General features: G+C 39.0%; 1 protein-coding gene across 1 annotated transcript in view; it reads right to left on the reverse strand.

Moving 5' to 3' along the window:
- NPEPPS (aminopeptidase puromycin sensitive) overlaps positions 2,614-13,438 on the reverse strand; it is a 117,532-nt gene continuing 106,707 nt past the window's right edge. Inside the window, exons 18-23 of the mRNA XM_018064963.1 lie at positions 11,746-11,888; positions 11,083-11,139; positions 7,969-8,076; positions 7,335-7,490; positions 7,019-7,066; positions 2,614-4,113 (exon numbers count right to left, since the gene is read on the reverse strand). Of these exons, the coding sequence (XP_017920452.1) occupies positions 3,961-4,113; positions 7,019-7,066; positions 7,335-7,490; positions 7,969-8,076; positions 11,083-11,139; positions 11,746-11,888 (665 nt within the window). The 3' untranslated portion in view covers positions 2,614-3,960. The remainder of the gene's footprint in view (positions 4,114-7,018; positions 7,067-7,334; positions 7,491-7,968; positions 8,077-11,082; positions 11,140-11,745; positions 11,889-13,438) is intronic.

A 13,438-nucleotide genomic window follows, 5' to 3' on the forward strand; every position in this document is an offset into this window, starting at 1 on the left:
AACTTAGCGACTGAACAACAAGAGTTATCCACAAGTGGCAGTTACAGCCCCATCAGCTTTCCTTCCTGACACTACCGTTTATCACAAAGTTAACCATCAAACCGTTAGAAGAACCAATCATCCTCTGACTTGGTTTCCTAGGGAAAGTAAGTTATTTGGCCCACATGTTTCATTAATGTCAGGGTCCCCTGTCTCATTCTTGGATTTGAAACCAAACACCTTGACCATTTCACTGTGCTAGGATTGTTCTAAGGCAGGTCAGTTTGGGGTGGGTATTTTGCATTACCAGAAAAGATGCATGCTAAGTCATACACTCTTTGCCACCCTACTCCAAGGACTATAGCCCACCAGGCTCTTATGTCCATGGGATTTCCCCGGCAAGAATACTGGAGTAGGTGGCCTATCCCTTCTCCAGGGGAACTTCCTGAATCAAACCCGAGTCTCCTGCATCAGCAGGTGGATTCTTTACTACTGAGCCACCTGGTATAAGCCCACAGAAGACAGTCTTATGAAAAACAACTCCGAGATCCTAAAACTAGTATTTAGTAACAGCAGATTTATTCTTCAGTCAAATATGATACTGTAAGTATACAGTCAACATTATATTACCAAAAGCTTTTTATTTTCTTGCTGAGAAAAAAATCACTAGCCCTACAAATGTGGCTCCAAGTCCAGGACTCATTTGGATAACAGAGTTGAAAGACTTGATTTAAAGCTATAAACCTCCTCATACTCCCCAAATTGCACACTACAGAGATACATTCTTTATAGAGGGGTTCCTTACTTCCTGAAACTCATTCTTAGAAAATGGCAGATAAGAATTCATCCACTGCTGCCCACTGTCCCAAAAGCCTCTACTGCTTCCCATGAATATAAAATAACATTTTCTATAAGAAACTAACACATTTGTTTTTCTTCCCAACTTTCTAAAAATTTTAACCAAGGGATATTACAGAAAAGAGGTTTCCCTGATATCTCCATTGGTAAAGAATCCGCCTGCAATGCAGGAGACCCCGGTTTGAGTCCTGGATCAGGAAGATATGCTGGAGAAGGGATAGGCTACCCACTCCTGTATTCTTGGGCTTTCCTTGTGGCTCAGCTGGTAAAGAATCCATGTGCAATGTGGGAGACCTGGGTTCAATCCCTGGGTTGGGAAGATCCTCTGGAGAAGGGAAAGGCTACGCACTCCACTATTCTGGCCTTGAGAATTTCACAGACTGTAGTCCATGGGGTTGCAAAGAGTCAGACACGACTGAGGAACTTTCACAAAAATTAGGGAAAAGGAGAATCATTAAGTATTTTTAAAGCTATTGCTTGTATCCATTGTGACTGCATGATCTTCTAATTGTGGAAACCTAACAATCAGCTGGAAGAACACAGGTTCGTGCCAGACTGGCAAGCTTGAGTTGACCACTAGGACTGAGAGTTATTTGCTGTTTACCTAATTTTTCTGAGCCTGCTTTCTCACCTGTAAAATGAGTATATTACCTAGGATAGGGAGCTATTTGGAAGACAAACAATAAACTAAAACATCTGACAGGGAATTCCTTTGCAGTCCAGTGGTTAGGACTCCATGCTTTTGTTGCCGAGGGCATCGGTTCAATCCCTGGTCGGGAAATTGAGATTCCACAAGCCTCACGGCGCAGCCACATAAAACAAAACAAAATACCGGACACAGAAAAGGCTGGATTAAGACCTTTAGAGACCCAAAGCATCAAGACTTTGGTGCCCAAATCAATCAAGGTATTAGTGGAAAACAGAGAATACACTAAAACTGGGTAATTTGAAGGAGGTTTAATAAAGGGACTGTTCACAAAGACATGGGCAGAGTTCAGGAGGTAGTTAATGAGTGGTCCTTTCTATCCCTAGATCTAAAGGGGCAGAGAGAAGGAGCTAGAAGCTAAAGAGGGCTGCTTGTTAGGAGTCACAGTCTTTGGTAGAGGAACACAGACAACCTATGTGACCTGGTGACTTAGAAGCCAGGGAAATAAATATCCAGGCTTCTAAATATCCATTCCTCAGCCTTTTGATCTTCTGAGGGTGTTACTAATTGGATCAACACAACCTAAAGTCAAAGGGCAACGGAACCTGTTGATGCAGTCCATGGGGGTCAAGACCTGGGACACAAAACAGGATGAGCAGCAGTTCTGAAGAGGAATGCAGCCAGCACCATCTCCCCAGCATGACTCAAACCACTGAACTGTTACATACACACAACTTGCATGTGTGCTAAAACTGAGACAACTTCTTTCCAGCATTTGATTTGAGTTCTTTCATTAAAACAATTTCTCTCAGTCTGTTTGGTGTCTTTACTTTGCTGGTAACATAAGCACATGCCTAGATAAAAGGAAGCCTCAGGACATAGGAACTGGCAGGCTAAGGTTTACTCGTGAATGCTGACTCTGAGGAGCTATAATAGGTTTCTGAGTTAATCCAGAAGTAATTTAGGAGGAATCTTAGGGTATTTCTGGCTAGGTACTATTCATTAGAAACTCAGCAACTGGATTTTCTTCGACTCAAAAAACCCCTATGGCAGTAAAACTTCTTATAATCCTCCTGAATGACAGAAAAGGTTTTACTTGCTTACCGAAGAGAACAGAGGACATCAGGACATCGATTTCACATTGACATTTTTATTAACGCCAACTGTTTTTTAATTATTATTTTTTTAAAACAATAGCACAAAAATGTTTCAAGGAAGCAGTCTCACAATCTGATGACCTTCTGAAATACAGTTAAGCCACACCAAATATGAATTCCTGTTAATAACACACAAAAATATTTTTTTTTTTAAAGAAAAAGAAAAGAAAAAAAGTAGGGAAAGAGGAAAGGAATGAGATTTAGAGTTAAAACTCACTGGATTAGGTTGGTGAGGCTTGTTAGGAGGATACACTGTGGAAGCAGAGTGGCACACACAGGCTTACAGTCTTTGTTTTTTTTTTAAACCAGTTACCACGAATACATGGGCCCTGCATCAGCAACCACTGACTTCTTACAGGCCCGAACTGAACCAGGAGAAGCCAGTGCTGATACTGTCAGAAAGAGGGTCAACAGTTGGCCTGTCAGACCGTTTTCAGCAGAGTAACTCCTTCAGAAAGGCCTGGCTGAAAACTTTTCATTTCTATTGTCTCACCTATATGCATTTCAGGATTCTTAAAAGTCATCTTAAAAAAGAAAGAAAAATAATGTATATCAGTTTCTCTTATTTAATGTGGCTATAAAAGATGTTTCCTTATTATTTATCTCTAAGAAGGACACCGGGGTGGTGGGTTGGGATGGAACTAAGGGAAGGAAAAAACCCAGACCAGGATAGGTTTTGTTGTTTTTTTTTTTAAACTTTTTTTTTTTTTTTCTTGCCAAGGGGTCACACAGAAGGGAAGGCAAGGAGGAAAACTACAATCCTTGGTTCAGATTGAGTTATGCAGGAAAACATATCTTCCTGATCAGTCCCCATGCCAAATAAACAAAAAACAAAAAACCCCACTTGAGATTATGCACAGACTCTATATTATACCAGCTATCAGCCTTTAATGTTTAACCATTCCCAGCAATGGACACTTGGCTTGTAGGCTGCTTGTAGAACCCACTTCACAAAAATCCTCTTTACAGAAGCCTCTAGTTTCCTTTTTGTAGGTTATAAAAACAGAACATCTGTCAATAACAGGAGAGTGTTAAATACTTTTAACCACTGACAAGGCTTCAGGAAGTTTCACAGTTTCGTTATGCTCTATTTTATTACTATCATATTTACATTTTTTTTTTTTGCTGAATTGCTGATTTTCCTTTTTCAATAGAATTTAATTCTGGAGTGTGAGCAGGAACCAGTTAACTACATTCATTGTCCAACCCCCACTGGCTTGAAAGCAGACTCCAAATTCTTGGCATGTGAATCAGCTGTTCAGTCGCTCCACCTTATCCCTGCACAAAGCAGTAGAACCGCAGTGGCGGTGTGCTCCAGGTTCATGCTGTGGGCGGCGAGGCCTTTCGCTGAAGGAGGTACTGGTGGATGCTCTCAGCATCACGCTTTAGCCAAGCAGCATTCAGCAGGATATTTTCACAACACTGCTGGATGGTACGCTCAGCTGAAGGAGCTGGGTGACTCTCGAAGAAAGCCTGGCATAAAACAATCCAGAATGTAGGATCATTACTAGCAACAGTAAGAAGCTAATATCACAGGCCATGAAAAAATACCCACTGTCTATGAAGGGTTCATAAGCTTCACTCATGAAAATTTACCACTGCCAGGCTAAAAGAAAACAAGCTGCACCTTAGACCTGTAGGAATTCTTCCCCTAATGTATTATATGCTAAAAAGCCTAATCAGAGAGAAAGAACCTATATTCTTTAAGGTTCACTGTCCAGGCAGCAAAAGAAAGTAAAAAAGAACTATTATCAAGGACCAGGCCCCCTGTGTTATTTCATCTAAATGACAATCTTATCACCCAATTTACAGATGCGACTGGCTCACAGGGGTTAAAAAAAAACCTACTTGAAGTCTAGACTTTGAAATCAGCCTTGGGACTTGATCTAGGTTCCATCATGTACTAAAGTGTGACTGAGTAAATTAACTCCTCTGTTTTATCATCTATGAGAAAATAAAATACTTGGCATAGAGTAGTTAAGGATTCAACACATTTTGGCTACTTCCAATAAAGATTAATGTGTAAGGGATAATAAAACTAAGAAGCTTAAATTGCTGCCATATTCTAATAATTTAAAATTTTATAGACACATTTTCATACAGTAAACTACTTCAGAGTTCATTGTAATTATTGCAGTGCTTACTGACTAAAAGCTGAATAAACCATTTTCTAATGAAGTACACCTGGTTTCATAGAAAATATCAACCAGCAAAAGGATAGGGACTGAGCCGGGGGTGGGGTGGGGGTCTTTCCTTTGAACTAGTCATCACAGGTCTATAAGAGAGAATGACTAATTCATCAGATTAAGTCTAAACCTCTTAGAAATCAGTCACTTTATTGACATGGATGACAATGGCTCCTGCTCCAAGGCTCCTATCACAGTTGGGTTCTTAGAGCCTGAGTAAGACTTCCTCTCATTCTACCTCAACAAGTAGTACCACTGCTTACATATGAGAAACCTGGAAATTATCCTTGACTACTTCCTTCTTCCTCCCCCAGATATGTTCACAATACAGACAAAACATTCAATAAATATTGGCTGTATTAAAGATTAACAAAACAAGCCCTGGAATCAAGATTGCTGGGAGAAATGTCAGTAACCTCAGATATGCAGATGACACCACCCTTATGGCAGAAAGCAAAGAACTGAAGAGCCTCTTGATGAAAGTCAAATAGGAGGGTGAAAAAGTTGGCTTAAAACCCAACATTCAGAAAACTAAGATCGTGGCATCTGGTCCCATCACTTCATGGCAAATAGATGGGGAAACAATGGAAACAGTGACAGACTTTATTTTTTGGGTCTCCAAAATCACTGCAGGTGGTGACTGCAGCCATGAAATTAAAAGATGCTTGCTTCTTGGAAGAAAAGTTATGACCAACCTAGACAGCATATTAAAAAGCAGAGACATTACTTTGCCAACAAAGGTCCATCTAGTCAAAGCTATGGTTTTTCCAGTAGTCATGTATGGATGTGAGAGTTGGACCATAAAGAAAGCTGAGCGCCAAAGAATTGATGCTTTTGAACTGTGGTGTCGGAGGAGACTCCTGAGAGTCCCTTGGACTGCAAGGGCATCCAACCAGTCCATCCTAAAGGAAATCTGTCCTGAATATTCACTGGAAGGACCGATGCTAAAGCTGAAAATCCAATACTTTGACCACCTGATGCAAAGAACTGATTCATTTGAAAAGACCCTGATGCTTGGAAAGATTGAAGGTGGGAGGAGAAGGGGATGACAGAGGATGAGGTGGTTGGATGGCATCACCGACTCAATGGAGATGAGTTTGGGTAAACTCTGGGAATTGGTGATGGACATGAGTTTGAGCAAGCTCCAGGAGTTGGTGATGGACAGGGAAGCCTGGCGACCTGCAGTCCATGGCGTCACAAAGAGTCGAACACCACCGAGCAACTGAACTGAACTGAATCTCGTTCATTACTCCATCTCCTCCGAGCTACTTTATCATTTTTGCTTCCTAGTATCTCCCCTTTTCAAACTGCATTCTCTGTACTGCAGCCAGATTGAAATTCTTATCATATAGACCAGATTAAGTCATCCCTTTGTTTATAAGCCATTTCAAGGGCTTCCCATTCTTAGGAGCATTTTTATATGGCCTACAAGGCCCTCTTCAGTCAGGCCTCTACTTTACTAGCCTTAACTTGGCCACTGGCCTCCCCTTGAACTAATTATATGTATTTCTCCTTCAGGAATATTTATTACCTTTACAATCAAGTAATTATTTACATAATACAATACATAATATTGAATCTTGATCTAGACTCTCTGTTATGTACTAACCTGTGACTGAGTAAATTAACTCATAATGTGAACCAAACATTATAGCTCTCAGAATTTCCAAATCCACCCCTGAAACCTTCTTGCTTTCAAGAATGAAGGTGGAAGTGACACTGAAAAGGGCTAGGAGTGGAGTCCCTACGTAGTCATCTTGTCTCTCTGTGCACATAAAAGACCTATGAAAAGTATCAGAAGGGAAAAAGAACTAATATGAAAGCTCTACTATGTTCCAGGCCCCCTATATTACTTAGTCTAGACAATCTCATCACCTCATTTTATGGAAGAGGAGACGGGCTCATAGAGGTTAAAAAGCCTGCTTGAAATCACGCAATTAACAAGGGGCAGACCACAGATTTACATCCAGGTTGACTGACTCTAAATTCCACATTCTTTCAAACACTTTAATGCCCTCAAAGATGATTCCAACTCTAAATTCTTCACGCCTTAAGGATACAACCTAACCTTTCTCCAAGAAAAACATGGAGACACTACTAAAGTACGTCACCCCAACAATCTATGATTATAATTTGATTAGTATTTTTATTTTCTGGATTGAAAAGTGAAAAGTAAACTGTACTTTCCTTACCTTAACTTCTCCAGCCATTTTATCAACTGCAAATCCCTCAACTGATAGCTGAAAAAACAATGGTTTATAAATAGTAAGTACAACTAAGAGGTTAGGAACAAACTTCCATTTACCATAAAAACAAATCATACCACTCTTTCCCAACTTCAGTTTATTCTACAGGATACAGGATAGGTTATGGAGAAACTCTTTAGTAAAGCTAGTAACTACTTGAGGAAACTTTTAAAAAGCAGACGATAATCTATGGGTTGAGTGAATCATGAATGTCTCTCAGTAATATCCATGATAAGCAAGCTACTCAAACATTTTCACCTACCTTTATTAGTCTAGATATTAAGAATCCTCCCTGGTATCGGTTATAAAGTTCTTCCCAATTGTCCTTTATGAATTTCCAAGCAGCCTTCCTTCCATGCTTACTGCCTCCAGCCACTCCACCAATTACTGACACAGTGTCCTGTGGACGTACCTCTTCCTAAAAAAAGAAAACTACAAGTCTACCGTATCCAGAATATTGTCTGATGCCAGAAAGGGCAAATGCTCTTGAGGTTCCCAAGTAATCCCCTTTTTGTTTCAGGAATCACTGGCACCAGAAGCTTCTAGCAAAGAGGAGAATGTTTAACCTACAGATCAGCCAAACTGAGAATGAAGCACTGAGATGGGTACAACAGATGGCTGCTCAATAGATACCTGCTCTCGGGTAAAGGAAGAAAGAGACAGGAAGTAGGCACACGGATGTGTCAACCTTACAGTTTATTTCATAGTCTCCCAACTATTCTGATTCTTACCACTAGAGGGAAATATAGTGGTTAGTAACAAAAGCTTACTCCAGTTTTTCAAGAAAGAGGAAGCCTTTAGGATTAAGACAGATCAAGAGAATAATGAATCAAGGACACTTGCTATAGATCAGTTGGTAATAATTCCCTCTAAAAGCAGTTTTCATTGTAACTTACTGAAAGTGCAAACGTGAGGACTTTTTGAATCAATTCAGGTGAAAGAGTAGCCCCAAGGACTCTTTCAATTCGGTTTTTCTCTTCCTGCATATCTGCTTGTTTGTGAAGCTATAGTGAAAAAAATACAGAAAGAGACAATTAATTTCTCCCTGAATAAGGTGAAACTTTTGTTTTACATTCTCATTGGCTAAGATTGCAGGATATGAAATTAACAAAAGAATATTTTTCAAGAGGTCTGAGCACTAACTTTGTCCTGTGCCCCTATAGTAAATCATCAGGTGTAAGTGCTCACTACATGAAGAGCTTGTCATCAGCTCTGAGCAGTTCAACCTCAAGACCTGAGGCCCGTCATGACCAAATTCTTTATTCATTGATGTCTCACTAATGTTCTATGTTAGATAGGCAAAATAATCATCATTACTAATACCACTGGAAATCAATTCAACTCATCAATAAAAAATACAGGAAGCATTATTGAAAGTAATATTTTAAGAATATTTGATGACATAAACATGCCACTGATATATTAACTGAAAGAAGGGATACAAAGCAAAATGGTTCTGAATTTTTAAAAATTTAATGAGAAGGGGAGAAAATACCCTGAAAACACATCAAAATGTTAACATTAATAATGGTCTCTGATCAGTAGGATTATGCAGCATCACATTTTTAACTGCAAAGTATTATGAATGCAGAACATTAAGAAAACAGAAAAGCATAAAGAAAAAATTACTATATTTACATTAACCAAATCATCAATAAGATCATATTATACATGCTATATTTGTGACCTTTTTAAAATTACAAGTTCTATTTTCTTCTTTATACTTTTCTAGCCTCTAAATCTTCCATAGTGAGTATACCAAAATCTCTTTTCATAATTAGAAACAAAACATTATTATGTTCTTCTAAAAATTAGAACTTCAAATGTATATGAGATAGTTCTCTAAGACAACTTAATTTATAGACTCTCTTGACCTTTTTTTTTTTCCCTCTGAAGAGTTAACACTGACCAGTGTCTGGAGACCCCATCACAGCTCCCAGTTTCCTCTTCCTTTCCTTTGGACTCTTTTGAGCAGCAGTGTAGTAAAATAGATAGGAGGTCAGAAGACCTGGGTTCTAGACCCAGCTTTGCCTCTAACTAGCTGTGTGATCTTGACTAAGTCCTTAACCTCTCCGGGTCTCAGTTTCCCCATCTGTAAAATGAGCGGGGTGGACAGATGATTTCTAAGGTCCTTTTCAGCTCTAATAGTCAAGGTCTGAATGCTGGCATTTAGGAAGCATTCCCCAGCCCACCCCCAAGAGGACCTGTCACAGGAGTCCACTAGATGGCACCGTAACACTGCATTTCAAATATACTCTGAATTAGTTCTTTAGCCTGCTTCATTATTCTTAAATTACTAACACAAAATCCTTCTCATCTCCCATCAACTGGCTTCGTTTCCTTTAATTTTATATAGGTATAATTGATTTACAGTGTTGTGTTAGTTTTCAGTGTACAGCAAGTGATTCAGTTACACATATAAAATAATTGTTTGCACCTGCTAACTCTAAACTCCCAGTCCACCCCTCCCCAACCTCCCCTAACTGGTTTCCTGAAGAACCCTGATTCTGCCTTCATTAGAGCTCTTTGCATAGTAAGTTGAATCATTGTGGGCTCCCTTGTGTTAAACAGATGCAAACTCTTATTAAATTACACTGGTATAAATTCTTAAACATATGCCATGACATGAAAATGTCAAATGACCTGTCATGAAATTTTCAGAACCGTTATTTTTCCCATATCTTTATGGAATAGACAAAATATACCAAGTATCTCATTTCACATGCAAAGAAATGCATGATTTATAGTGCACAGGTTCACAGAATATTAAGAGTGAGAAGAGACCTTAATGTCATTTAGTTGAAAGGTAAACCCAAAGTATAATTTTTTGTGTTATTAGAAAGGAAACCCTTATACAACATAGGCAGTTAAAGCAATACAATTGCAATGTAGTTTCTTAAATAAAGTTTGTGTATTTTTAAAACATTCTAATCATTTAAATACGATTTGTTTAAAACTAAAATACCAGAAGTTAGATTTGTAATTCTGATGCACTTGGGGTCAGAAAAGTATTCTGATTAAGACCCCTAAGTGTGGATCTTTTAATGAATGTGTCTGATGGATGATTTGGGTATTTAGGCATGTATTGATTGCATACTTTATTTGATAAGTAGAATCAGCTCCCTCCACCTCTAATGCCACCAGGCTAGACTAATAACTGCATGGATACACACTGGAGACAGCACTTGCTCTACAGTAAGACTTTCAAACAGATCACTGCCGTTGTAAGGACATGGTTTTATCTACATTTTTTCTAAGTCAGAGTTAACTATATGCCAACCACCCTGGGAAACTACAGAGGCTATGAAGGCAAGTGAATTAATTTCTTGTCCGTTCATAAGAGGCACCAGCACAGACCAAATCCTTGAGGCACCTAATCATCTATCCCTTTCCTAGGCAAAGAAATAAACTTAAAATGGGCAGAACCCCAAGTAAGTTTGCACTGATGGGAAAATTTTTAAGAACTGGACTTTTAAATCTAACTTAACATTTTAGTATTAAGATTTAAGATACATAAACTTGTGATTTATAAAAGTGAATAAATGAGATGATTTGGCATTTGTATTGGTGGTACAGATGAGCAGATATTTTTCCTGCTGCTGCTGCTGCTAAGTCGCTTCAGTCATATCTGACCCTGTGTGACCCCCCTATCCCTGGGATTCTCCAGGCAAGAACACTAGAGTGGGTTGCCATTTCCTTCTCCAATGCATGAAAGTAAAAAGTGAAAGTAAAGTTGCTCAGTCGTGTCTGACTCTTAGCGACCCCCTGGACTGCAGCCCACCAGGTTCCTTGGTCCATGGGATTTTCCAGGCAGGAGTACTAAAGTGCGCTGCCACTGCCTTCTCCAGATATTTCTCCTATAGCTTCCCAAATCTATGCATGCCTATAGTGTGCATAGCAGCATGCATTTCTTTTGTTAGGACTTTTTTTTTTAACCATTCAAGGTCATACTCTCTGTGTCAATTCAACTTCAAAAGCAGAGAATAGGAGCCCTTTCCAAATTTACTCACCTTCAGCATAATGTCTAAGGTAGTGCCATCACCATGCTTCAAAACAGTCAGATAGACCTACAAGAGAATACAGGAACAAAAAAGAAGGCATCTGATTATATGTAACTTATTCCAAATATTCTAATGTTAAGACAGAAAGCAAGTAAAAAGAAATTGTGTGGGTATTACATACAAATTATGGCAACAATCTAAGAGCCCACTTCAGCAACCAGAAAGGTAAAGGGCAGGCAGTAACAGCAGAGCACAGGAGACTGTGCACTGATAATCACCTTTTAGTACCCTAGCGTGGGCTGAGAGACTACACAAACCAGATGTTGCCTACAGACTCCCTAGATGGTGTGTATAACGAGAATTAGGCATGATTTGTAGTCAGTACTCAGGTCATTTTTGTTGTTGTTTAATCAGAGTCGTGTCTGACTCTTTTCAACCCCAAGGACTGTAGCCTGCCAGGCTCCTCTGTCAATGGGATTTCCCAGGCAAGAATATTGGAGTGGGTTGCTATTCCCTTCTCCAGGGGATCTTCCCAACCTAGGGATCAAATCCAGGTCTCCTGTACTGCAAGCAGATTCTTTAGGTCATTTTTGGTTATTATTAAATACATTCCACACTACACAGAATGACACAGACACCTAGAAATCAAAGTACTTTATTAAGAAAACCTACCGGACTCCTCAGATCAGCAGAGAGAATCTGTTTCCCTTCCACATGGTCCTTAAACCGACGACGGGCTTCTTCTAATGTTGCCTTATGTCCTGCTTTTCCTAGTTTGCCCAGGACCAAGCCCCTCAGGAGTGCATCTAGGTGACCTGATTGAGAAGTAAAAGAGATACAGAACTACTTAAAAAGCTTATTTTTTTACAAATATGCCACCTGGATATTGTATAATTGTGTTAGACCATGCCTACAATCTTGAACAAACAAAATCAATTACCTTAGTACTTGAGAGAACACTTGATTTAAATTTATCAAATAATGAGAATGAAGTACGTAACACACTAAGATAAGCAAATACGCTGACTCTGTCTATGCCAACTGTATTTATTAAATATTTATTAAATGCCAACTGTATCCATTTAAATATTTATTAAATATTCTCTCCATCTAGGTAATTACACCAATAAGAATTATGTGTGGAAGGAATACACTTAGATCATACAGTTTTGACCCCAAATTTAGAGGAAGGCCACATACGGAACTAGTATGCCAGGGAGATTAAATTGGAATCTTAGATTTTTTAAATCAGAATCTGATGGATTATTCCAAAGATATGCAGGTAGCTGATAAGCACATGAAACCAATACCATTAGCCATTAGGGAAATACAAATCAAGACCACAATGAGATACCACTTCATACCAATTAGGATGGCTAAAATAAAACAGACAATAACAAGTGTTGGCCAGGATGGAGAGAAATTAGAACCCTCATATACTGCTGGTAGGAATGTAAAATGGTGTGGGCACTTTGAAAAAAAGTCCAGTAATTCCTCAAAAGGTTAATAAACACAGAGTATGACCCGGCAGTTCCACTCTGGAGAAATGAATTCCTAACAGTCAAAAAGTCGAAACAATCCAAGCATATATACACTGATGAATGAACAAAGAAAATGTAGTATAATCATGCAATACAATGAAATACTATTTGACTATAAAAAGGAAGTGCTGATACATGCTGTAACACGGGTGAACCTTGAAAATACTGTAGTAAGTGAAAGAAGCCAAATAAAAAATGCCACAGAGTATGATTCCATTTATATGAAATGTCAGAACAGGCAGATCTGTGAGGCACTAGGCAGATTAGTGGTTGCCTGGGACTGTGTTGCCAGGGAATAGAGAGTAACTGCCAGCAGGTATGGAGCTTCTTTTGAGTGTAAAGAAATTTTTCTGGAATTAAGATAGTGGTGGTGGTGGTAGTTGTACAACCCAACTGTGTATTTAAAAGGGCGCATTTTTTGGTATACTGATTATATCTCAAAAAAAAGTTAATACTAGCACACAAACTGATAGATTCCAACAGCACAAAAGACAAATAAATTGTGATATAGTCATACAATGAAATACCACTCAGCAATGAAAAGAAATGAACAACCTATATGTATCTCTAGAACATTATACTGAGAGAAGCCAGATAACAGAATATATATTATGATCCCACTTATATAAAGTTCTAGAAGAGACTATATTAATCTAGGATGAAAGAAGTCAGAATAGTGTTTGCCTGCAGGGGGTGGAAGGGTAGGGGGTGGCAGGAACCGACTGGGAAGTAGCCTCAGGGCAACCTCCTGTGGGGCCGGAAACGTGGTATGCATTTGTCCAGTCACTGAACTGAACTTATGCGTTCTGCTGTATTTAAACTGT

Source organism: Capra hircus, chromosome 19 (assembly GCF_001704415.2).
Source record: "Capra hircus breed San Clemente chromosome 19, ASM170441v1, whole genome shotgun sequence".
Classification (NCBI taxonomy): domain Eukaryota; kingdom Metazoa; phylum Chordata; class Mammalia; order Artiodactyla; family Bovidae; genus Capra; species Capra hircus.